General features: G+C 32.0%; 1 protein-coding gene across 2 annotated transcripts in view; it reads right to left on the reverse strand.

Annotated features, from left to right (window-relative positions):
• Positions 1-25,580, reverse strand: part of LOC126885746 (complex I assembly factor ACAD9, mitochondrial) — a 46,727-nt gene extending 21,147 nt beyond the window's left edge. For both annotated transcript variants that reach the window (XM_050652526.1, XM_050652525.1), the window contains exons 1-6: positions 25,022-25,580; positions 19,267-19,487; positions 14,375-14,594; positions 9,781-9,977; positions 6,825-6,929; positions 5,375-5,560 (exon numbers count right to left, since the gene is read on the reverse strand). In XM_050652526.1, the coding sequence (XP_050508483.1) occupies positions 5,375-5,560; positions 6,825-6,929; positions 9,781-9,977; positions 14,375-14,594; positions 19,267-19,487; positions 25,022-25,493 (1,401 nt within the window). In that variant the 5' untranslated portion in view covers positions 25,494-25,580. The remainder of the gene's footprint in view (positions 1-5,374; positions 5,561-6,824; positions 6,930-9,780; positions 9,978-14,374; positions 14,595-19,266; positions 19,488-25,021) is intronic.
• Between the last annotated feature and the right edge of the window lie 542 nt (positions 25,581-26,122).

Genomic DNA, 26,122 nt, shown 5'->3' on the forward strand with positions numbered 1-26,122 from the left:
TTGTAAGAACATTTTTTGCTTAGAATTACCCAAGAAATACAAAAAAATGTTTTATTTTGCAAAAAATCGATGTTATGTAATTCCTCAAGTTCTTTGTTTATAACAATCTTATCGACATCCGGATCAACTGTTACCCAAAAAATTCGTGTTCTACGGGTCAAAATACATAAAAAACTTGGGTAAGTCCATCTAAATAAAGGAGCCCGTAGCACCCCCTCCTGGCCACAGCACTAATTTGTTTATAAGCCAAAAATTGTTTATAACTTTAAAACATTGCTGAGGCTGCTTAAATAATCCGATTTTAATTCTGTAAAGTGCATTAGATAGGTGGAGTGCTTCTTTATATGTAAAAAAATTAACAATTCTTTGTATCTTCTAGTTTTTGTTGTGTAAGATTTTAAAAAATTTTAATTTTTTAAAAAAGTTTAGATTGCAAAATTATTATGCAAAATGTAGTAAGTCAATATTAATGAAATTTGGTGGACGGTTTTAACACATTACAAAAATTGTCTAAGCGAATTAGGAAGGTTCCAAGTGTAACCTAAGTGATGCAAAAACATTGAATAAGGACAGGTTTGTTTTGCCCCCTTATTTTATATTTATTGCTATTTTGCAGCAAGGGTGATAAATTAAGACATTTTTAGCCAATCGTATCTGATAGAAAATTTAATTATCTTTGTTTTATTCTTATACGACTTTGTTCCAAAATTAATCGTTTTAAAGTTATAAGCAAAGAAAGTAGAAAAAAAAACGAAAATTTTTGAAATTTTTAAATATTTTATTTTTTTTTTATTAATGTTCTGGGCATATTTGAGAAGGAGCATAAGTCAATTATTATTAACGAAGTTGTCACCTAACTTTATCCCCAAAAATCCGAATGCCACCTCTCACATCCACCTAAAAACAGATCTTTCCTGGTCTATTAAGGTACTAGTACACTTTAGAAGACCAAAAATAAGCATTTTTTCAAGATTTTTTTTCTCAGAACCTTTGTTAAAAATGAACATAAAACTTTTTACACCTTAATGTCTAACTCTTAGAGAATACAAAAATATATCTTTTTTTATTTATGTACATACACTAATATTGTAGAGGGCGCAAAAACCGAGGCCTCGAAAAATGATGGCGGACAGTTAATCTCAGGATTGGGATATCTGAAACAAAAAAATCGTACGTCATTTGAAAAAGAAAGGTTTCTTAAATGATAATTTACCACCGTTAGTAAACAATTCCGCAAGAAAATGATTTTACGGAAATTTGAAAAATGTTTGTGAAAAAATCGCCCGTTTTTCTTCAGTTTTTCATGGTTAAAAAATATTTATTTTTTATTTTTTGGTCAAATTGTGGTAAATTATCACGTAAGAAGCCTTCCTTTTTCAAATGATGTAAGATTTTTTTGTTTCAGATATCCCAATCCTGAGATTAACTGTCAGGCATCATTTTTCGAGGCCTCGGCTTTTGCGCCCTCTACAATATTAGTGTACGTGCATAAATGAAAAAAGATATTGTTTTTGTACTCTCTAAGAGTTAGATATTAATATGTAAAAAGTTTTATGTTCATTTTTAATAAAGGTTCCGAGAAAAAAATTCTTGAAAAAAATTAATATTTTTGGTCTTCTAAAGTGTAATAGTACCTTAATGCACCGAACATTTGAATATTTTCCTTGGTGTGGTAGTGTAGCTGAACGCTGTTAAATCTAGCCACTTTGCTGTTGCCGGTGGCTTTTATTTGCAAATATAGAAGATAATCCCTCAAAGAAGTTACCGAAAAATATACCGTTATGGATCATCCTAACAGTTCCGTCAATTTTATAACCACACACAAATTAAACCTCTTCCCCTCTTTAATTTTTTTTTCTATAAAAAGGAATATCTTCACAATCTATGTATGTTGTGAAGTTCAATATTGTGTGTAGGGAGACCTCGGTCTGAGGGTAAGATATTTTTTTCATATTTCCTTATATTTTTATTTCCTGTTATTTCGTCTTTGTTGTTTTGTATTTGACATTGTTATTTTCTCATTTAATAAGAGTCCAGTGTGGCGTCCAATTTATCTCACAGGTGTCTTAAAGTTTTTCGAACAGATTGCAAGAAGTAGTGATAATCTCGAGACTTATAATTTCGGGAAACGTTCAAGTTCGCAAAGACAGATGTCACTCACCCACTTGAAGGAATGATCAAGTACAGAAACCCAGTTGCAAGACCTTCTCTGAGGTCTTGAGAGCAGCCCAAGATAGAAGCCGGTGGAAAGAGATAGTTAGTCATATGGTAAGAAATCACGACAGTAATGAGAAAACGAATATACTAAAATGATGATCAAAATTCACTAGAAATTAACAAACCAAGACACTTCAATGTTACGAGGAGTACTCAAAAATCATAAATTACAATGTATATACATAGTACATTCTTTAAAGGTAAAATATTGCAAAACCTCTAAATTTTAAGGAACCGCTTAGATTGACATGAAATTTGGCATACACATAGCTAACAAGTCAAAGAAAAAAAGTGATATTGTGCCGATGTGTGCTTTTGCCCTAGGGGTGAGTTTCACCCCCTTTTGGGGGTGAAAAATATATGTTCCAAATAAGTCCGGAAATGGATAAAATGACTAATTCTAAGCAACTTTTGTTCTATAAAGTTTTTTCACCAAGTTAATACTTTTCGAGTTATTTGCGACTGAATATGTTAATTTTTTACAAAATAACCACGTTTCAGACGGTTTTTTGCAAATAACTCAAAAAGTAAGTATTTAGTCGAAAAAAATTCTTATCAAAAATATAGCACGTAAAAAAGTGAAAAGCATGGCGTATATATTAGGTCACTATACCTAGTAGAAACAGAGTTATAGCTAATGAAAAATAGGTTCATATTCGTCAAATTCCAAATCGAATATTTTAACGTGCCATAACCAAAAAACGAAGCACTTTTTTGGGCAAAACTCATTTTAACTTTTTTAAAGTGTTTAAAAAATGCTTATTTTTGTTTTTTAAAAAAATTCTTTTAGCATCAAAAGTAAACAAGTTACGCTCAAAATAAAGTTGGTCCCTTTTTTTTGGTAAGAAATCGGGAAAATCTCCCCCTAATTAGCATTTCAAATGAACTTAATTGTTACCACTTCACAAGTTTTTCACTCGCGTATGTATTGATCATATGATCTGTAAGTTTCATCGGTTCAAAGTTCTTATTTTTGAAAGAGCTATAGTTAAAAGAGTTTAAACGAGTCACTTATCACGAGTGTATGCAAATTTAGAAACACCGAATCTTAACCAATTTTTGTCTTACAGAAAAACAAAAAAATACAAAATATTCAGAAAAGTAAAGCCGACTTTTTTTATTGTTTAAGATTTTTGGTATCTCTAACAATTTTTAAGTTATTTTGAAAAAATCATTTTTTTCAAAATTAAAATTGTTAAAAATTTTATTTTAAAACTAAATTTTTTCAAAAATAAGCACTTTGAATCGATGAAACTTACAGATCATATAAACACAACATAAGTAAAGTAACTTGTGAAGCGGTAACGATTATTTTTATTTAAGTTGCTAATTGGGGGGTGATCTTCCTGATTTTTTTTTGTCAAAACAAAAGGGACCAACTTTATTTTGAGCGTAACTTGGTTACATTTGATGCTAGAAATTTTTTTTATAAAAACAGAAATAAAGCTTTTTTTAAACACTTTAAAAAAGTTGTAATGTGTTTTCCCCAAGAATGCTTCATTATTTGGATATTTCACATTGAATTATTCTATTTGGAATTTTTCGAATATGAACCTATTTTTCATTAGCTATAACTCTGCTTTTGCTAGGTATAGAGACCTAATATATACACCATTTTTTTCACTTTTTTATAGGCTATAGTTTTGGTAAGAATATTTTTTTGACAAAATGTCTACGTTTTGAGTTATTTGCGAAAGACCGTCTAAAAACGTGGTTATTTTGTTGAAAAATGAACATATTCACTTGCAAATAACTCGAAAAGTATTGATTTGGTGAAAAAACTCTATAGAACAGAAGTTGCTTAAAATTAGTCAGTTTATCCATTTCGGGACTTGCCTTGGACATATATTTTTTCACCCCCGAGATTGGGTGAAACTCACCCCCAGGGCAAAAGCACACATCTGCACCATATTACTTTTTTTCTTTGACATGTTAGCTATGCGTATGCCAAATTTCATGTCAATCCAAGCGGTTCTTTAAAATGTACAGCAAAAACCGTGAAAGAATGTACTAACATTGTAAATCATGATTTGGGCTTTATACCATGTATACAGTATGATGCAAATGAAAGGAAAAAATAAATTATTTCATAAACCGGCGACTTTACGGAAAAATCCCGAAATAGGTCGATTTTTATTTTTAAATTATGATATATTGGCATATATATATATATATATATCACACAAGTGACGTCATTCGTCTGGGCGTGATGACGTAATCGATGATTTTTTTAAATGAGAATAGGGGTCGTGTGCTAGCTTATTTGAAAGGTTATTCAATTCTCTATTCAGCAATATAAACATTAACACCGTTATTTATACAGGATGTCCAAAGACAATTTTTTTTATATTAAATTAATTGACAAAAAAGAAGAATGTATGTAATTTATTTAATTCAAAATACATTTACTACTGTCAGAAAATAGGAAAAAAATGTTTATTCCAAAAATTAACATTGCTTTTCGCTTAAATTAATTGTTCAAACTTCCAAAAGCAGGTGCCTGCTGGCGGGAGCTGGCATGAACATTGAATTCAAGCTAAAAGCAATGTTTATTTTTTAAATAAACATTTTTTTTCTGTTTTCTGATAACAGTAAAAAGTATTTTGTATTAAATAAATTACATACATTCTTCTTTTTTGTCAATTAATTTTCTTTAAAAAATTGTTTTTGGACACCCTGTATAAACAATTATGTTAATGTTTACATTACTGAACAGAGAATTGAATAACCTTTCAAATGAGCTAGCACACGACCTCTATTCTCATTTAAAAAAAAATTATCGATTGCGTCATCACGCCCAGATAGATGACGTCACGCATGTGATATATATGCTAAAATATCATAATCTAAAAATAAAAATCGACCTGTTTCGGGATTTTTCCTTAATGTCGCCGGTTTACGAAACACCAAATTTATTCCTTTCATTTGCACCGTACTGTATACATTGCAAATCATGATTTGGGAGTGCTCCTCATAACATTGAAGTGTCTTGGTTTGTTTATTTCTACTGCATCTTGATTGGGACGTTAGTATAGTGACAGAGAGATCCTAAATTAAACAGAGAAAAAAGGATAATAAAAGCAAAAAATATAAAAAAAATACAGTTTTTAGTTACTGTAATACATGTGTAACACATTAAGTACACTCAGATACTTACCCCTGCATGTTGGAGACATAACAATGCCAAAATAATTTTTAAACTATCATCAGGTTCATTTAAGGTTTTAAACCGAACTGCTTCTTGAAGTAAGGGATGTAGCCAATGTGAGTTTGATGTACAATTAATGCCTGAGAGCTCCAATGCAGTAGTTGCTATATTCATAGTACTGTATGAACTGAATACCTATAAAGTAAAATCTTAAATTAGTAATTCATAGTACAATCTAGAGAAAGCTAAAACGCATTACTTATTACCGTTATTAAAATCTGACAATTTACACGAATGCTTAGAGCAAACACCTAATAAAAAAATACGACTGATGTGTCAGGATATTAACACCTTGACGGATAGGGAGGCTGACCAACGTCACTGTTTAACGACGTTCTACACCTTCGGCAAAGAATTAAGGATTTACATGAAATTTTAGTATGTTATAGTTTACTTTAAAAAACTAAGACTTGATTTTTTAAAAATTGTTTTACCGTGCCGCTTAATTACTATTAAGGGTCAAAGTTAAGTTTTAACATGGGCTCTTATGGGAATTCTTAAAAAGTTAATAACTTTTGACCCAAATTTACGATTTTTAATTATTTGTGCTTAAATTAAAGGTTTTTTTGTAAGGAATAGCATATTAAAAAATGAGGATTGTTTACCGTACCATTTATTTTTAATTTATTTATTACAATTAATTCCGTAATTTCCGTAATTTATTATAATTTATTTTTATAAAGTATTCAATACTGAAACATATGATTTGAGTATTCTGCTATAAATGCATTGTTACCAACTTTCGCTTGCATATAAGTTTCCCCCCTCTCCTCTGAGAGGCATACCCCGCAACGAAGGTGTAGAACGTCGTTAAAGATGTAAGCAACGCTGTAGAGCGTCTTTAATAAAAGTGAATATTGTGGAAGAACGTCGTGCTGCAGTTTAATTCCGATATAAATACATACTAATGCTGACCTTTACTATCACAGAAACTGAACTCTAAATTTTAGAGGTATATCACGGAAATATATGAAGAGTACAGGGGAAAAACAAGGAATGTCACGTTTTACATATTGAGATAAACACCGATAAAGGTTTACTTCTTATGATACCTAAAAATGACTTAGAAGGTTCGTAGCAGAATTCTAGCAAGTATTATGCTATAATGTTAATATCATATTAATCTATATTAACTTATTAATTTAATAGTGCACCAAAAAACTAGTAACATTCCTTATTTTTGTTCAGTGGCGTGCGGGCAATCCTGGTTCTTCGCCTGGATACAAATTCTTAGAAAAATTATATAGACTGATATTTCTAATTATTGTTCTGAATCGATAGTCTAGTCGATAGTACTCATTTTTTAGCGAAACTGATCCTAAGTGTGCGTAAGAATAGAATATTCATGATTATCTATAAATATATATCTTTATATTAATTAGCAATAAATAAAACTTACCTTCACGATCGAAGACTCCACTTCGATATCCTGATCTTTAAAATTATCAGTAAGTCCTGTTGTAAGGTACAACATACTTTCCATGGCATACAGGGACACTACCATCTGAAAAAAAATTTGAAGTTAAATTTTAAGCGGAACCGACTGTGAAGCAATCTCAGCTCAAACCAGAAATGCGTGTTCACAATTCCGGCGTGCCGCTAAGGTACTGTTCAAAATGTGTAATTCTTGATTATAATCCATTTTACATTACAAACCATCGCTTCACTTGGTTTCGTTAACAAAGGTTTTGTTTAATTTCTAATATTCAACAGAAGGCGGTAGCAATCGAGGCTTCAGGAAACCGTATAGTCATGCTTAACAAAAAAAAACACATAAAATAAATAAAAGAGAAATGTAATGAAAAACAAGAGGCCTATCTCAAGTATAAAACATCAAATACTCCAGAATGAGAGAAGGCTATAGAAGAATAAGAAATAAAACAAAGCAACTAATAAGAAGAACCAAAAATTGACATTAAGATCAGTTTACAAAAAGACTGGAAAGCGACTTCTACGATGTACAAAAACAAATATGGAGATTTATAAGGAATTAAAGGAAAGAAATGGCACTAAGGAAAATAATAGCATACCAGTAAACGAATGGGAAACATACTTAATGGAACTATTTAAAGAAAAGGAAAACAATAATCAACACAACAATATGGTTGGATTAAGACACAAAAGCAGTAAAGAGGAGGTTGAGATAATCATAAATTCTATAATAGAAGCAGTAACGAGATGAAATAACTAATGAGCTCCTGGAGGAAAAAGTATAAACATGAAGACGACAAAACTTATCAAAAAAAAATACTACTACAATGTAATATGCCAGACGTATGGAGAAATAGTATAATGACACCTTTGTGTAGAAAAGGAGACACAGAAGACCCTAACAAAAATACGGGTATACGTTTACTGGCCACCACACTCAAGCTTAGGCAATAGTCTTAACAAACAGAATTAATAAATTGTTAACTCTTAATGATACAGTCTGGAAGAACAAGCTCCTAAGACAAGTCCAAGTATTATTATATTATATTTAAATAAACTTGATACGTACGTATATAAACACGTCAGTCATACTCATTTCCTCAAACAGTCCTAGAATAATATTCTAAAAATAGGTTGAAAACACGATTCTTAGATATTTACAACGGTTGCCTATTCCGACTAACCAATGAACATTGAGCCCGCGATTACGTCACGAGAGTACAGTAATATGAATCGTAATATGATTAATCGGTATTTTTATTTCTTTGATGTATGGAAAATAGTAAAGATAATATGTAGTTGTGAAATAAAAATGTTTAGTCGATTATAATACAGTGGAACTCCGATAAGTCGGCCTCCAATAACCCGGAAGTCCGGCTAATCCGGACCGATTTTTATCATAAAAGACAAACATATTTTGGGTTTGACTGAGATTTTTACCGTGAAATGAACAATACTGTATATAGGTCTGGATCCCGCGTATGAAAAAAAGTTGATTAATAGCAAGCTGAAAATTTGTTAATAGCTTAAGGGTGTCTAGTCGAATAAACTTTGGTATGTGGGAACACTGGAACAGGGGCAGTTTTAATTGTGGAACAGGTTAAAAATTTGGAACGGTCACACCACGAAAACGGCACATTTATTTTGTCCGACAGAACAGACTTAAACTCTCCGAACAGAGATTATACTCTCATGCAAAAATCAGACTGCTATTTATCACCTGTCATAATTCCTGTCATTTGACATATTCTACATGTTCCACTCATTAAAACGACCATTTGGTGATAAATAGCAGTCTGATTTTTGCATGAGAGTTTAATCTCTGTTCGAAGAGTTTAAGTCTGTGCTGTCGGACAAAATACATGTGCCGTTTTCGTGGTCTGACCGTTCCAAATTTTTAACCTGTTCCACAATTAAAACTTCCCCTGTTCCAGTGTTCCCAGATATCAAAGTTTGTCCGACTAGACACCCTTAAGCTATTAACAAATTTTCAGCTTGCTATTAATCAACTTTTTTTTCATACGCGGGATCCAGACCTAATACAAGTGTACGTAATTTAGATGTACTGTGCAAATTTATTTCATGTTTTTGCAATTATAATGGAGTTTATCTGTAAGTACACTGCATTATATTAATTTTTACCATATTCTCCGGCTAACCCGGATTTTCGAAATCTAGGACTTTTTACACTGAAAATTTGTCGCCTATACTGAATTTCCATCAATACATACCGTCCGTAGAGATTAGCTGGATTATATGAATTAGAATTACTTGTATAATTTATTGTAAGAATTTAAATAATATGTAATAAATTTGGCCACACTACAGCCTGTACCTGGCATACTAAAATTTCATCAACATTATTATTACGTTAATACATAATGCACTTTTAACGTTTTAACCCACCTTATAAATATATATTCTTATTTAAGCTCCTACAATAGGTACGATGTACAACTATAATAAATAACTTTTCATGGATAATTCAAAGTAAGTTTTTAAATTTCAAAAATATAAAGTAAACTAGGATATATGAGATAAATAATAGCACAAATAATACACATACATACACAATAATACACATTCAAAGATCGAAGATCATTACCGCAACAAAGTTAAAAATGGGCTTGTGTACTGTTGTGACGTAAGTCAAACATTTAAGTCTCCCCACCACAGTCGGAGTAGGCAAATGTAGTAAAATGTGTATTGAAAAAAAGAACCGAAGATAGTAAGAACCGTGGATTGAAAAAATATTCCCGTAGTGTTTTCTGAAAGCTGCTTAGCAGCAGTCTAGTATTAAGGAATTGCGTATTTTGCAATGAACATTACATAATTCTTGACAGATTTCAGAAAAAGTATGTTTTGTAATGTGTGTCCTGTTACACGATATATGCTAAAATTAAAAGAGAAATCTTATACTATACCTTAGCAATACTGTCTCTTATCGCATCAGTTTCGTGTAACAAATTTTTATCGTCAGATTTGTTTCTAATGTCTGTAACAACATTATTAAGAATATTTTTCGAGACAGCGACAGCCATGGGACCTACACTTAATCTGAGATCTATTATCATTTTTGATAAAATCGACTGTGCTTTGTTTACTTCTCCAATTACGTTTTCTAAAAAATATATTGAATATTATTTGCGCACGAAATTTGAATTACCTTAAACGTGGTCATAATAGGTGAAAATGTGTAAGATGTCCTATTGTCCTAGAAGATAAGACATTCATTTATTTAGATGTGTCTTCCGAAAACGTTTGCTTTTAGAACACAGTTTAGAAAACATGTAGAGCACTTCTGTTTCTTATGATTTTATACTGCAATGATATCAAGTTGGATTTGAATTAAATTCGATTTTAGAGAACAGATTGTCAGGAATTTTTCGCACAATTAAATTTTCGTACCCACAATATAAATGATTTTAACTAGGTTTACACTTTTAATCTATACTTAAATAAGGAATTCAATGAAGAAAAGAAAAGGAATAAAGCTACGGGAGAAGATATCTTATGAATAAGCACTAAATATTGGGGGAGACAGACTTTTAGAAAATATAAAGGAACTGTTCAACTTATGTCTGCACCAAAGTGAAATATCTACAAGATGGCATCGTGCACTAACCGCTTTATTATACAAAAAGAGCAATCCAACAGACCTCGAGAATTACCGACCCATCTTCTTCATGTACCATGTCCTTTCAGAACTTTGGTTACCATCATCATAGCTATTTTAATTTTATTCATTGTCACCCTAAATAACATGCTTGAATCAATACCATACCAATCTCACAAGTTCTTCAACCATGAAGTTTTTCTTCGTCCTGGACTACGTTTGCCTGCTATTTTACCTTGCATATTTTGTAGCGACCTATATTTGAGACCTCTCATTACATGTCCGAAATACTCCAGCTTTATCTTTTTTTCCTCTGATTCTGGCCTTGGTTTAGAACTAGAACCTTTAGCCATGTAATTGTAAAACTTATCACTAACTCAGGTGTAATGTGTAGTGTGTGTGTTGAGTAAGTGTCTTGTTACTTTGCAAAGTCGACGTCATTGTCTTTGCAAAGAGACGCTAATTGTATCCGAACGTCTGCGGTCCCTCCGGTGAGTACCGATCCCAGAAGGACAGAAACTATTTTCATTTATCAATTTATAATAAATGAAAAAATTCCTGACCCTGGTGGGATTCGAACTCACTACCATTCGGAACTTTCGATCCAAAGGTTAGGCGCTCTTACCACTGAGCCACAGAGGGGGTTTGCTTTATCTTCTTGATGCTTTTTATAATCTCAGCAGTCTTGTCGAGACGTTCTAGTATTGTGGAGTTTCTAATTTTCTCCACCCCAGAAACTTTTAAAATTCTTCTATAGCACCACATTTCAAAAGACTCAAGGCGATTTAGGTTGATTTTATTCACAATTCAAGACTCGACGCCATAAAGTAATACTGAAAACATGTAGCAGCGAAGTAGGAGGATCCTCAATGCCAATTTTAGGTCTCTGTTACACAATACTTTGAACATCCTTGTAAAAGCGGCTCTGGCCTGCTCTATCCTAGATGTAATTTCACCACCCTGACCCATAAGCCTATTAAACCACCTCTACAAGTTACATATTCACAAGAATAATAACAAATAGAGTGGAAACAAAATTAGATTTTAAGCAACCTAGAGAACAGGCAGGTTTTAGGAAAAACTTTGACATTGATGACCCCCTCCAATTCATAAAGGAGATTATAGAAAAATCCATCAAATACAACCGATCATTGGTCCTGGCTTTCGTAGACTTTCGTAAAGCATTTGATACGATAGAAATTAATAGCGTAATGAGAGCGTTGGAAGGAAAGTCGTATAGATTATCGGTACTCCAAACTGATCGCGAACATATGAAGAGTACAGGGGAAAAACAAGGAATGTCACATTTTATACATATTGAAATAAACACCAATAAAGGTTTAATTCTTATGATATCTAAAAACTACTTAGGAAATTCTTAGCAGAATTCTAGCAATTATTGGTCTATAATCCTAATATAATATTAATCTGTATTAAGTTATTAATTTAATAATGCACCAAAAAACTGCTAACATTCCTTATTTTTGTCCAGTGGCGTGCGGACAATCCTGGTCCTTCGCCTGGATACAAATTCCTAAAAAAATTATATCGACTGATCTTTCTGGTTATTGTTCTGAATCGATAGTCTAGTCGATAGTACTCAGTTTTTGCTACCACATGGCGAGAAAAGCCAAAATTCATGAAAAAGTGACATTCCTTGTTTTTCCCCTGTACTCTTCATATACAATAATGCAACCAAGACCGTCCGACTACACAAAGATACCAAATCTATAAAAATCAAAAGAGAAATTAGACAGGGAGACACGTTATATCCAAAACTCTTTACGGCAATACTGGAACAAGCTTTCAAACAATTGGAGTGGGACGCAAAGGAATCAACGTTGACGGTGAAAGGCTTTCCCACCTACGATTCATGGACGGCATAGTTCTTATAACAGACAACTTAAGAAAGATTAGAACTATGATTAATGCGTTAGATGCCGCCTGTAAGAAAATTGGTTTGAACATAAATTTTGGAAAGACAATACATGACAAACCTGATATTAAGCGAAAATCCAAAAGTCGACTGCAACGAAATAGCATTGGTTCATAAATATAAATGCATAAGTCATGAAATCCAAATTACCAGGGTCAATCCATTTACAATGCATAAAATGCATTAAAAAGTTTATGCAACTTTTAGGGCTATATCGAATTATATAAAAACATGTCAACATCAATATAAAGGGTGTTTTTTTAGAGGTATAGAAATAGAAGTTGGCAACACTTTTTTAACTGGCGTCCATTTTGACAGCTGTCAAGTGATTATTATTTAGTTTGGTTTGACATTTCAATATGAATAGACTGACGCCTGAACAACGCTTTCAAATTGTGTAAATTTATTTTGAAAATCATAGTTCTATTCGAAATACGTATCGCGCACTACGTCCATTTTATGGTATACATCAGAGCAATTAATTGGATTAACTGTGGAACGTTTTCGCACCACGTTCACTCTAAATGATAATACGCATTCACAGAGACGTCGTACAGTGCGTACAGAAGATGTTGTTGCTACTGTTGAGCGTAGTATAGAGACCTGAATCAGTCTCTACGCCATCGTGCACAGCAGTTGGATATAGTATTTTTACTACAAAAGCGATATTACGTAGGTCAAAATTTTTGACGTAAGAGAACTGTCAAAACATTAGAATGTGACTTCAAAAGTCACATTCTAATGTTTTGACAGTTCTCTTACGTCAAAAATTTTGACCTACCTAATATCGTTTTTGTAGTAAAAATACTATATGTGTCCATCCACTTTATGGAAGATTTTGCGAAAAAATCTTGGTTTGCGTGCTTACAAAATTCAACTCGTGCAGGAATTGAAGCCACACGATCACCTAGCAAGGCGTAGATTCGGTGAATGGGCCCAAAACGAAATTGTCGTTGATCCCGACTTTCATAAGCGAATTTTGTTTAGCGACGAAGCTCACTTTTGGTTAAATGGCTTCGTCAACAAACAAAACTGCCGTATTTGGAGTGAAGATAATCCTCAAGTGTATGTTGAGAAACCACTACATCCAGAAAAATTGACTGTTTGATGTGCTTTATGGGCTGGTGGAATCATTGGTCCGTACTTCTTCAAAAACAATGCTGGCCAGAACGTTACAGTCAATGGTGACCGCTATTGAGCCATGATTACTGACTTTTTTATTCCTGAATTAAACAACCATAATGTGCAGGAGATGTGGTTTCAGCAAGACGGCGCAACATGTCACACAGCTCGTGCCACAATGGATTTATTGAGGGAAACGTTTGGTGACTGCATAATCTCGCGTTTAGGGCCCGTGAATTGGCCTACAAGGTCGTGTGATTTAACACCGTTAGACTATTTTCTGTGGGGTTATGTGAAGTCGCTAGTCTATGCCAATAAGCCTGAAACGATTGACGAATTGGAGGACAACATTCGCCGCGATATTGCCGATATACGGCCACAAATGTTGGAAAAAGTCGTCGAAAATTGGACCTCCAGATTAGACTACGTCAGAGCCAGCCGTGGTGGTCATATGCCAGAAATCATATTTAAAATATAATGTCAAAAAATTATCTTTCAAATAAAGTCAATTTCATGTTAATATAAAAAATAATCTTTGTTTTATTCCACTTCAAAGTTCTATACCTCTAAAAAAAACATCCTTTATTAAGGGCCACATTTTGTTACTCACGGGGGTTTTTGGGGTCGCTGAACACGAATACGCCGTCAGAACCGACCCCCAAGCACCTGGTGGCCAGTATTACTACTAAGTCATGTCATCTTGAGATTCGAGGGTTTTCAGCACAAAATTGATACAAACAGAGTACTCTAACGTAAGTAATAATGTCGTTTCTACTAAAACATGTTGTTTTACAACTTTTGTAATTCACGATATTGTTGATAGTTCTATCGATAAAATGCTTACCTACTGGAACCTGAACATCAGTAAAAGTTACATCTGCAAGTTCTAATCCACTGCTGTTAATTTCACGACAACTAATTCCTGGCGCATCTTTATCCATTGCAAAAACGGTTAATGACGTCTCCACTAGAGTATCCCTCTTTAAAACTTTTGTTACTGCATAAACAAAGAGAATATTCGCAGATAGTCCATTTACCACAGCAGATTTCATGCCATTTAAAATCTACAAAAATAAAAAACGGCATTAACTAGATTCATAACAATCTAATAAAATTATACAAATAGTCCTAGTAATGAAGCTTAAAATAGGACAACACCTCGCAATTTTTACAGAATCGATCGATTTGCTTGAAAATTTGAGAATAAGTAGTGGATAGTCCAAGGATCAAAATCTATATGAATCTAAACGGCGCTATTACCATGGGGGTGGTTGCCACCCCATCTCAGGGGTGGAAATTTTTTATTACATTTTGACCACAAAAGTTGTTAAAAACATTCATTATAAGCCAAAAATGTTCTATACATTTTTTTGATAAAATTAATAGCTTTCGATTCATTCGCTATTGAAAGTGTTAGTTTTATATCGAAAAAATCAATGTTTTTAATCAGTTTTCAGCTAATAACTCAAAAAGTTTTCGTTTTATCGAAACAACTTTACTTAACAAAAATGTACCTTTTGAAAAAATAAACAAAACCTTTTTGTTTAATTTTCTTTAAGACCAATAGTAATCGAGCTATACTTTATTATAATATGTTAGCTCTTCTTAGTCAAATGCTAAATATTGTAGTTTCAAAGTCAAAAGACGGGAAAACTATGCATTTTTCGAGGATAACTTGTTCAAACCAATTTAAAGTGTTTTTAAAATATATATCTACAGAAATAAAAAAAAAGTCTCTAGCTCAAAAATTAAGTGACTTATAATGAAAAGAAGGTCAGTCCCTATTTTTCAGCAAAAAGTGATCAGAAACGATCCCCTAATTACCACCCTAATTAAAATTAGTCATTGACCTGATTTGTTCGTCTTTCTTTATGTATTATTAATAGGTTCTAGAAGTTTAATCGGCTTAGAATGATTAGTTTAAAAAAAATGGAGTTAAAAGCGAATAACCAGTTTTTGTAGTTTAGTAAAAAATGCCCTTTTCTTCAGAATAGAAAGATTAGCATCAGAGATACGAAAAAATATTTAAATATAAAATTGTAGCTTATTTGATTCCCAAGAACTTGGTTGGAAAAAATTTTTTTCTACGGCCAAATTTGAGTGACAATTAAAACTGATAATAACATGCAAAAACCACCTTCACCAACCGTTTCAATGTCACCTCTTTTTGTGACTGAGGATTTTAAAAAGATTTAATATTAATAGCCTTATAGATCTTGTAAAAACCTACAAAATTCTTTTTTTACCAAAATTTCTAAGATAAAAATAAAAAAATTACGGTTAAAAAATTAATATATTTTTATATAAAAAAAGGAGAATCCAATTGGAAGCATAATAATGTAAGTTAGCGGTGTTTTTAGTCATTGGCCTTATTCATTCTTCTTTATTTATGTATTATTAATAGATTCTAGAAGTTTGACTGGCTTAGAATGATTAGTTTTTAAAACACCGGAGTTTAAAGCGAATAACGAATTTTTGTAATTTGGTAAAAAAATGCCATTCTCTTCAGAATAGAAAGATTAGCATCAGAGATACGAAAAAATGTTTCACTATGAAATTGTAGGTTATTTAATTCCCAAGAATTTGGTTTAAAAAAATTTTTTCTACAGCAAAAATTGAGTGAATCGTAGATGAGTATACCATCGAAAAACATTGATTTTTTAGATATAAAACTACCACTTTCGATAGCGAATAAATCGAAATCTATTAATTTTATCAAAAAAAATGTATAGAACGTTTTTTGCTTAGAATGAATGTTTTTATCAACTTTTGCGGTCAAAATATAATAAAAAGTTTCCACCCCCGAGATGGGGTAGCAACCACCCCCATGGTAAAAGCGTCTTTCGGCATCATATAGATTTTGATCCTTGGACTATCCACTACTTATTCTCAAATTTTCAAGCAAATCGATCTATTCTGTAAAAATAGCGAGGTAAAAAGCTTCTGTTCCTGGACTAAAATAAAATACTATAATTCCTGTAAGTAGCGAGAACCACTAGGTATATGTACAATAAAATATCTCAGACATGACAATATTTGTCACAGACAACAAAACAGACTATTTGTCAAGAAGAAACCTACTAAATTATTATTAATAATTGGGAAAGTAATGACTTGAGTGAGAAACCTACAAGGTACCAAAAAGTGAGTTTTTGGAATAATGTTCAACAAAAAATAGGCACAAAATTAATATTAATTAAGGGGATAGGCGCAAAATTTCGGCTCTAATGCTATTTAAATGCATTCATTTTTTTTAGAATCCTGAGAAAACTAATAAGTTTTTTGAAAAATTTAAACGCAGAATGAAAGATTACCTTATCGAGGGTAGAAAGTCCCTGAAAATGACTATAATGTTTATTTAAATAAGTTACAGGGGTGAAAAAGAAGAGAAACTTTTTGTTTATTCTAAGGGACTTTCTACCCTGGGTAATAATGTAGTCTTTTATTTAGCGTTTAAATTTTTTTTAAATATTTTTTAGTTTTTTCAGGATTTGAAAAAAATTAACACCATGTCCCAGGTGATATTTTCCAAATCGAACATTCACTGTCTTTGTCATACAATGCACTCAATCGAACAGAATGTAGTCATAAGACAGTGACAAACAAGGCTACTAAATATTTGACACGGTTTCAGGAATATTTTGAGTTATTTATTAAATAATGCTGATAGTGTATTTGATAAATAATAATCGATTTAAGACATGAAATTAATAAACAGTTATTTATTGTTTATTATTTATGGAAGATCCAAGCACATAATATGCCAGGGTATATTCTGTGATCCAAGTATTTTGTTGTTAAAGATGTTCTCAAAATTTATCTAAGCGTTCCATAGTAACAATATATTATTAAAAAAATAACTTTTTCTCTTGTCTCGACTATTAGTTTTTATTGTATAGTATTGTAATCACTAAAAACATACAGTTGAGTCCGCGAGTCTTTACCCGTGCGTCATCATTTAAAGCATAGGAAATAAGTCGGAAATATATTTCACGCAACAACCCTTAACGAAAGTGGCTACTGTTCCGATTACGGGTTTTATTATAAAATTTGACGTTATCAAATATATAGAATGTCAAATGTAAGTTTTGATTCAAAATTTTTGTGCAGAATTACAGCTACATGTGAAGTAGCTTAATAAATTATTTTATTATTATTGATTAATAAATAAATAAACAATTTATAAAAAAATTCAATAACATATTTTATTTTTGTTATTTTATTCACTTTGACGGAAATCTAAACATAGTCATTTCTTTACCGTGTGAATGACGTAGCTTTGTATGTTTTAAATATTAATTATTTACCTTAAAATTTCAAAGCCCAATATAAAATTAGTTGTGAAAACAACTGTTTGTGTAATATAAAGAAACTTCAAACCGCAAAAATTCGACAAAAACCGTAAAAAATTCAACTGATTGACAGCCACAAAATTAAACAAAGCAGAAACGTCAAACAAATTGTGCTTAAAATATGAAAACATACCGAATCGTCTTTTTTTGTACCTATCTCTTTTCAATGCACTGACTCTAGATGGTTCATAAAAATAACATGTGTTTTTACTTAAAAACAAACGTCAGCACGTCATATCATGAGTTTCATGCGAGAATGAGAATGATGCTAGATAAAAAGTATGTGTTTTATCTCGCCAGGTATTAATGACGCACGGGTAAAGACTCGCGGACTCAACTGTAGTTAGTAATTAACTGAATTAATAATTTAAGCCATTAAACAAGTAACAGTTATCCAAGAAGATTAAAAAGTCATCTCTAAGTTAATGATGACAATGTCATTGTCAACTAACCTCCATACCAGTGAGAATTTTACTACACGTAATTTGCCGTGTAAAGAAAGAAAAAGTAGGGATAGCCGTAAACTATTTGCGCCTACGCTCTTAACTCAAACAATGTTACTAAAAATGGAAGAGTAAATGTGTACCCCTTTTTTTCCATCCATTGTAACAAACTTATAGATATAGTTAAGCTCAACAGGCCTTAGAGATCCAAGGCATCTATAGTTTCCTTTCAATTCTTTCTATGGTACCTATGCTAGGTTTGTCCAATCGTGTACCCTTTAACGATTTCAGATCTTCTTTTACCAACTACATCCATGGTTTTCCTCTGTATCTTTTTGTATCAGTCTCAGTATTTATTAATTCTTTGGGAATTCTTCTTTCTTCATCACCGACGATATTTGTATTAATCCTATATTGGTTCTTCTTCACCGCAGATGTTCTTCTCTTTGTAAATCCCGTATTTTTTGCAAGTATCTTGCGCTTCCACCTAATTTTATCTCATTCATAGTTTATACATTCTGCAATATCCCTTTTTGTGCATTGGGCATAGAATAGCTTCTTTTTACTACTTGGGTGTTTGTCCTTTGATCCAGACTTCATGTCTCTTGCAGCCTTTCACCACCTTTTAGAAAATCAACAATGATAATATTTTATCCAGGTGCTTTGTTGTTTTTCAAGTTTTTATTGCAATTTCTTCTTTGGTAAATGCTTCTTTATTGTCGTTTTGATCTACTGCTACTTCATCTGGTAATTACCATGTGTCATGGTAGTGATTTTTAAAAGAAAACATATAGAAATTAACATAAAGCCCCCAATAAAAAGCATTGATCATTATTTACTAATTGAAACAGAATCCATTGATGTAAATTTCAGGTTCATAGAGGTCCTATGTCCAATGTCTCTTGAATTTTTAAATATTAAGAGTAAATACATATACTTACCCAATACTTCCCATCTGAAGATAGTTGAGCTTTTGTCTTAAAAGAATTGAAATCTACTGCATGAGGCTCAGATATACATGTTGCAGATAACATATCACCATTCATTAGCTTCGTTAAATATTTTACTTTTTGTTGATCATTTCCAAACCTATTTAGAGTCTGTATCCCCCACTGTTCATTGTTGACTATAGAATTTCTTAAGTTATGTTCAGATAAAGCCTCTACAAACATTAGAATTAGAAATATGCTTTATTGTCACTGAAAATTGTACAATTTTATGGACAAAGCTTACAAAAAGTCAGAAAATAACAATATAAATTTACTGAAATTACATAAATTTTCAATAATACAAAATATAAGAGATAATGAAATAAAACATAGAACAATCTATTGCAAAATTTAAATATAAGTAAATTGCAATTATACAACCTTAGGAACCAATAAGTTAAGTTGCTGCATATGATACTCAAATATAGATAAAAATTGTTTAGTTACTTGTACATAAAGGTACAGTAATTTCTTAGTTATTAATTTTGAAACTCTTCCACTGAATAATATTGTCTTTCAGATAGATAGGTTTTTGTCATTTTATGGAACTTGTGGAAAGATGTTGCAGATTTACGTTGTAAAGTGAGATGGTTGCATAGTTTTTTTTGTGGAATATGAATAGATTTATTTACTAACTTAGCGGACAGGATCAGTAAATAAACATCAAAGGATGAATTTCTGGTGGAGTAGTCATAATTAGGTTTTGTTGAAAAAAACACAATCTTGAGGTGTCTACAAATTACGCAAACAGTTTCTAAAATATATAAAGTGGGAAGTGTTAAAATTCCGTGATTTACTACCAGCATCAGTGGTATATTTATTAGTTAAAAAGCCTAACTGATTTAATGATATAATGTTGTTTTTAATGAAAAGGGACGTAAGTCAGGCTTTTATAAACCTCTCAATAATTTTGGAGTGTATCGGTCGTAAGGCAATAGGTCTATAGCTGCAGGAATTAGATTTTTCACCATCCTTATGAAGAGAAATGATAATGGCTGTCTTAGACGCTCTAGAAATTTACCTTTATCAAAGGTAGATTCCAATCTAGAAAGATTTGAGAAATTTTTATGTACTTATAGTCCATCAGTACTACAGGAAGATCTGCTTTTATTTTATTTATCAACGGGAAGGTTACAATTAATGTTAAACTATAAATTCATACCAGTATCTATATCTATGGTTACAATACAAAAGGTTATCTCACTATAAAATCACTGAGATGTTGAATTGCTTATTAAAATAACCTCGTAATTACTCAAGCCAAGAGTACACAAAACCTGATGCAGTAATGAGTTGAAGGTTGCAAAGAAAGAAATTTTCTTATATTCATTGACTAGTCTGGCAGTTCTTGATATGAAGTTGTTAAATCCATAGTTTTTTTTTTGTGAATTTGATGGCTTGGCCGAGCCAATTAGCCAGACATTTTGTTATTTTAAAAACAAACAAATTTGTTTTTTCAATCAGAGGAATTTTTTCTGTATTTCTAACTCTAAATACATAACAAACTAATATATTACAATTATTATCTAAACAATTCGCGAGCTCAAGCGAGGGTGCTGCCGCTTATTTGGAACTAGAGGAATTGGGATCAAAATATAAACCAATCATCCGTTAACCTATGTATGGACGTTGTTTGAAAGCTTGTCGGATGTGTTCATTTAATAAATAATTTATTTATATTAATTAATTACATCAATAACAATATTAATTATAGAAAAATATGATATCCCAATTACATCGGCCATTTTCATGCAACTGCACTGCCACCTATAGTCGATTGAGTTCGCGAATACACTGTTTTGGTTGTAAATATTTTTTTTTATTTTTATTTTTTTTTGTATATTTTTTATATTGTCAATTTGTTTTATTTATTATTATTTTTGTATTATTATTTTTTATTACTTAATTGTTTTTTTTTACTACACTAAGACATAAACCCGATTCAACATCTCGGAGGTTTACATCTTCTTTGTTTTCTTTCTTTTTTTTGCTTTTTTTTGCTTTTCCTTTTCTCTTTTTTTTTCTTGTTCTTTTCTTTTTTCAATTATAATATACAATAATTACTTAAATCTACAGAGTTTAAAAAAAATAACAACAAAACAAACATGTTTGTTTTGATTTAACAAACATGACTGCTTTGTTTTAACAAAATTTCTTAAATACAGGGTAAATTTTATTGCTACAATCTATATTTACAGTTTTTGATATGTTCGTAAATTGTTTTTAATGTATTAATATCTTCAGAAAATATCAAATTGTTCAGGGTTCAGGTAGACGGGAAGTGGAATTTTTAATATATTAAGATTATCATAAAATTTGTTTATATTTACTGATTGATGTGAACATTCGAGGAGAATATGTAGTAGATCACCTATAGTTAGTGAGATGTATGGGGTGATGAAAACTAGCTGTAGATCTGATAGGAACATATATAACAATCTTATTGAGCAAAGAAGAAGCACCAGCAAAATATTGAAAAAGTAATAAAATCTCTCTTCTTATGACCATAGAAATGGGTGGTATATTTAATATAGCAAGTAAATCTCCATCATTGTAGTTGTCCAGGTCTCAATATTCACACCAGAAAAAGGTAACCATACACAGGAAGTGTACTCAAGATGGGGACGGACAAGAGAGCAATAAAGAGTTTTTAAGGCAGTAATCCCAGTAAAATCCTGTGTGCTTCTTTTGATAAAGCCAAGCATCTGAAATGCCTTTTGATACTTATTGATTGTTTGAATCAGTTCAGTATTATTAATTGGTCTTATGAAGACTGAATTCTAGACTTTTTTTAATTATAGTCTGTTCTTAAACCAAGAGGAGTAATTCAAATTTCCTGCGCTGTAAAGCTTGTTTGTAATTGGTCAACCTCAGGCAAGTTTACTCCACTGTTATCAAATTTTGACACTTCTGTCATTTTATAGGTTAATTATATATCAGCGATTTTTTGTATTTTCTATGTTATTCCTTTAATTTTTAGATTTATAGTCTGTTCTTATATAAAAAACAGTTGTTTTTAGAACTCTTTAGCGATGTATTAGTATGATATAATATTTATGGATTACCGTCAAAGGCTGATATGATCAACCAAAAAAGAAGATGTATTTGGTGATATTTCTAGTGACTTTCTTGGGTGTGAATCTGTCTTTTTAGTTTACTCCTCTTGGTTTAAAAATAAAGTACAGTAAGATAGGAAATGGGATCTTGTTGTGGCAAAACTGTTGGTTGATGTTATATTTTTACTCACATCAATCATTTAGATTTTCATGGTTTAGAAAAGAAAATGTTGATGTGATAGTTTTATTTCGAAGATAGTTTATTATGGACCAAAGGACCAGGCAACACTCCTTATGGAAAAGTGGTCCCGGTCAAATTTGATGAAAGTTTGGTCAATGATATTTCTTGATGTGTAGATTAAAAAAGTCCATGGTACCTGGGTCTGAATAACTACTATTCTCGAGTTATAGCCTTCTAAAGTTATTGGATTCGAGTGCTCGGTTTACGTTAAGTGCACTAATTTATGGTCAAGTGAACGAAAATATTTATTATTAGAAGAAGAGAAACTCATGTTTTGTATACATACTTGCGTGTTGTATATGAATTCGTGGTCAAAAATAGTTGGATCGTATTTTAGTCTTCAGAAAACCTCCGAAAAGTCTTCAGAAAACTAAAGAAGTGCGTTATAAAAGGTGCTGCTAGATCGATATAAGCATTATCATGTTTTCATGAATGCTTCTCAGTTATGGAATACCAGCAAAACTACAGTTCCGCCTTATCTTTAAAAAACTACTGAACAGTGGCGGATCTAGGGGGGATGGGGGTAATTCCACTCGTAACATGTTCCAGAATACTTAAAGAAAAAATTGTTGAAACATAAAAAAATACATTAGTTGACATGAAACTTGTCCCGGATATCAGATATAAGATAGGTAGAGAACATGGACTTGATGTCAATACAAAAAAAAAACAAACTAAATGGTAGTTTGTAAATGTTAAATATTAATTACAATTGTCTATGGAAAAATCGGGTTTAAATCATCTTCGACTATTCGTATGCTAACATTTTGCTGATTTCGTTTAGATGCATCATACATCGTGTTAACTAACGACCTATCAGGATACTTAACATTGGGTTGATGTCTTGCAAAGCCTAAAAACCATAACACACTGGTGATATGAGCACAAGTACCTACAGTTCTCGCACCAGATTGACAGGTACAGTAGTACCCGTTAATCGGTTCTTCTACAGGCTCATCTTCATCATTATCTTCATTAATCGTATAGGAAATGAATACTTGGTGTTTTGTAGCTTGCCGAAACCTAGAAAATATTCGAACTCTTATGAATCCCGGTTTATCCATATTCTCATCAATTTGAAACTCTTCGTCATTTTCTCTTATTATTTTATCTTGTATGTAAGATGGTGCCAGTTTAATTTGATATATCCCAATCGTAAGGTCTTTTAGGTAGTCTAAGTCGAAAACAGGAAAGTTAGCAAAATCATGATAATGAAGCCTTCTCCATTGACCATTTCTTCTATATGATTATACCTAAGTACGAATATTATAGTTGTTATAAAAAGAACCCTACAAAATTATTCTCCATAATATTTTGTATTAAAAAACTGATCATCATTGGCTGTAGAACCCCTGGTGGACCTCGGTCTGTTCGAGAATCAGCTTCCATTCCATTCTATCCTCCGCCTTGGTTTTCCAATTTCGTACTCTTAACACCCGTAACTCATCTTCTCTGGTCCTTAAATCGTACTCTGTGCCATGGGCGCCCATACCCATGGGCAGGGGGGGGGGCGCTGTGACCCCCCTGGCTTTTCGGGTGCTTTGAATTATATATGGTGATTCAAAGTATACAAAATATAATGTGCAACATCTTCACGTTTACCACCCCCTAAAAATTTTTATATGGGCACCCGTCCTCTGGGCTTACGTATTTTCGTAACACCATCCGCTCTTTGGTTATAAATGTGTTTTGATGGCTCCATCTCGTTCATTTTCGTTAAATAAAGTTATTTCATTAATTCTGGAACATGTTACCGGTGGAATTACCCCTATCCCCCCTAGATCCGCCACTGTTCAGTAGTTTTCTAAAGAAAAAGCCGAACTGCAGTTTTGCTGGTATTGCATAACTGAGAAGCATTCATGAAAACACGATAATGCTTATATCGATCTAGCAGCACATTTTATACCGCTCTTATTTAGTTTTCTGAAGACTTTTCCAAGGTTTTCTGAAGACTAAAATACGATCCAACTATTTTTGAGCACAAATTCATATACAACACGCAAGTATGTATGAAGAACATGAGTTTCTCTTCTTCTAATAATAAATATTTTCGTTCACTTGACCGTAAATTAGTGCACTTAACGTAAACCGAGCACCCGAATCCAATAACTTCAGAAGGCTGTAATTCGAGAATAGTAGTTATTCAGACCCAGGTGCCATGGACTTTTTTAATCTACACATCAAGAAGTGTCATTGACCAAAATTTCATCAAATTTGACCGGGACCACTTTTCCATAAGGAGTGTTGCCAGGTCCTTTCATTTGCAACACTTTTAGAGCTGAAACCTAAAGTAATTTAAAAATAATGGGTGTTGTAAATTTTATTCACAAACACAGTTTATATACTTAGATGACAATCACAAGTACAAAAATGCATGAATGGATTACCAATATTCATACTATCAGCTTACCTAAAAACACAGAAGTTTCCGTAACATTACATTCCCTTCCATTCATTAACTGGGCAGCTTGCAGTCCTAGAGCTTTAAAATCAGACAAATTCTGGCGAAATTTCCTTGTCATTTGAGTAGAGTCTACCATATGATTTTGTTTCATTAAGTTTCTAACTAAACATACATCTTGCTCTAAGAGTTTCGTATCTTCTTTATTTAACTCCGGAAAAGTGAGGAGATCAGTATCAAATTTGCCTAGAAGGAAATTTTTAACAAAGGGGGGCTTCTGCGGTTTTTTAGTTCGTACTTTCTTCGTCACATTAGTTATGGTTTGGAAGTCCTTTAACTGCTTTTCGTACTTCTCATCTTGTGTGTCTTTTACAGCAGGTACTTGTTGATGGAGAATATGTGTGGTTCCAAAATAACTTACGTCTGTGTTAATTATTCTTTTTAAATAAACCCTATTCTTTAAAGACTTTCGTGCCCACATAATTATTGAAATAATTTAAGCTACTGTACTATTTATTATTAAAATAATAAATCTCAGAATGACACAATGACAGTAAAATGTAAGGTTAGGTCATAGTTGCCAGGTCAAAAAACTAAAAATCACCAGACAATTGCTTAAAAAGTTGCCAGATTTTGCTCAAAATCACCAGATTGTTATGAGTATGCGCAGTAACGAAAAATGTGTTGCTGCGCAGAATTTTGCGCATGCGCATACCCGTAACCATTCGAGAACGGTAATGTGAAGGGTTGGAACAAACCTAATAAAACAATAATTAAAATACAAATGAAACGATTTTTTTTTTGTAAAATATAATGTAAAATGTAGGTGTTCATTTTTATAAAAGGTACTGATAATCCCGACAATGTAGATTATTTAAAACTTAACGTTTTATGTCTTAAAATTGGCCTGACAGACGACCCTCGTCGAGCGGGGTGTTATACAAAATTGTTTTGTTGGAAACCTAGTAATTTTGCTCATGCTAATAAATTTTTAATACAAATTAAAATTGAAAAAATAGTTCCTAAGAACCTTTGAGATTTTAGTTTAGATGACCAAACCAACACAAAACGTGACAAAACTACAAAATATGAAGAACAGTAATCACTTAA

Source organism: Diabrotica virgifera, chromosome 5, assembly GCF_917563875.1.
Source record: "Diabrotica virgifera virgifera chromosome 5, PGI_DIABVI_V3a".
NCBI lineage: Eukaryota > Metazoa > Arthropoda > Insecta > Coleoptera > Chrysomelidae > Diabrotica > Diabrotica virgifera.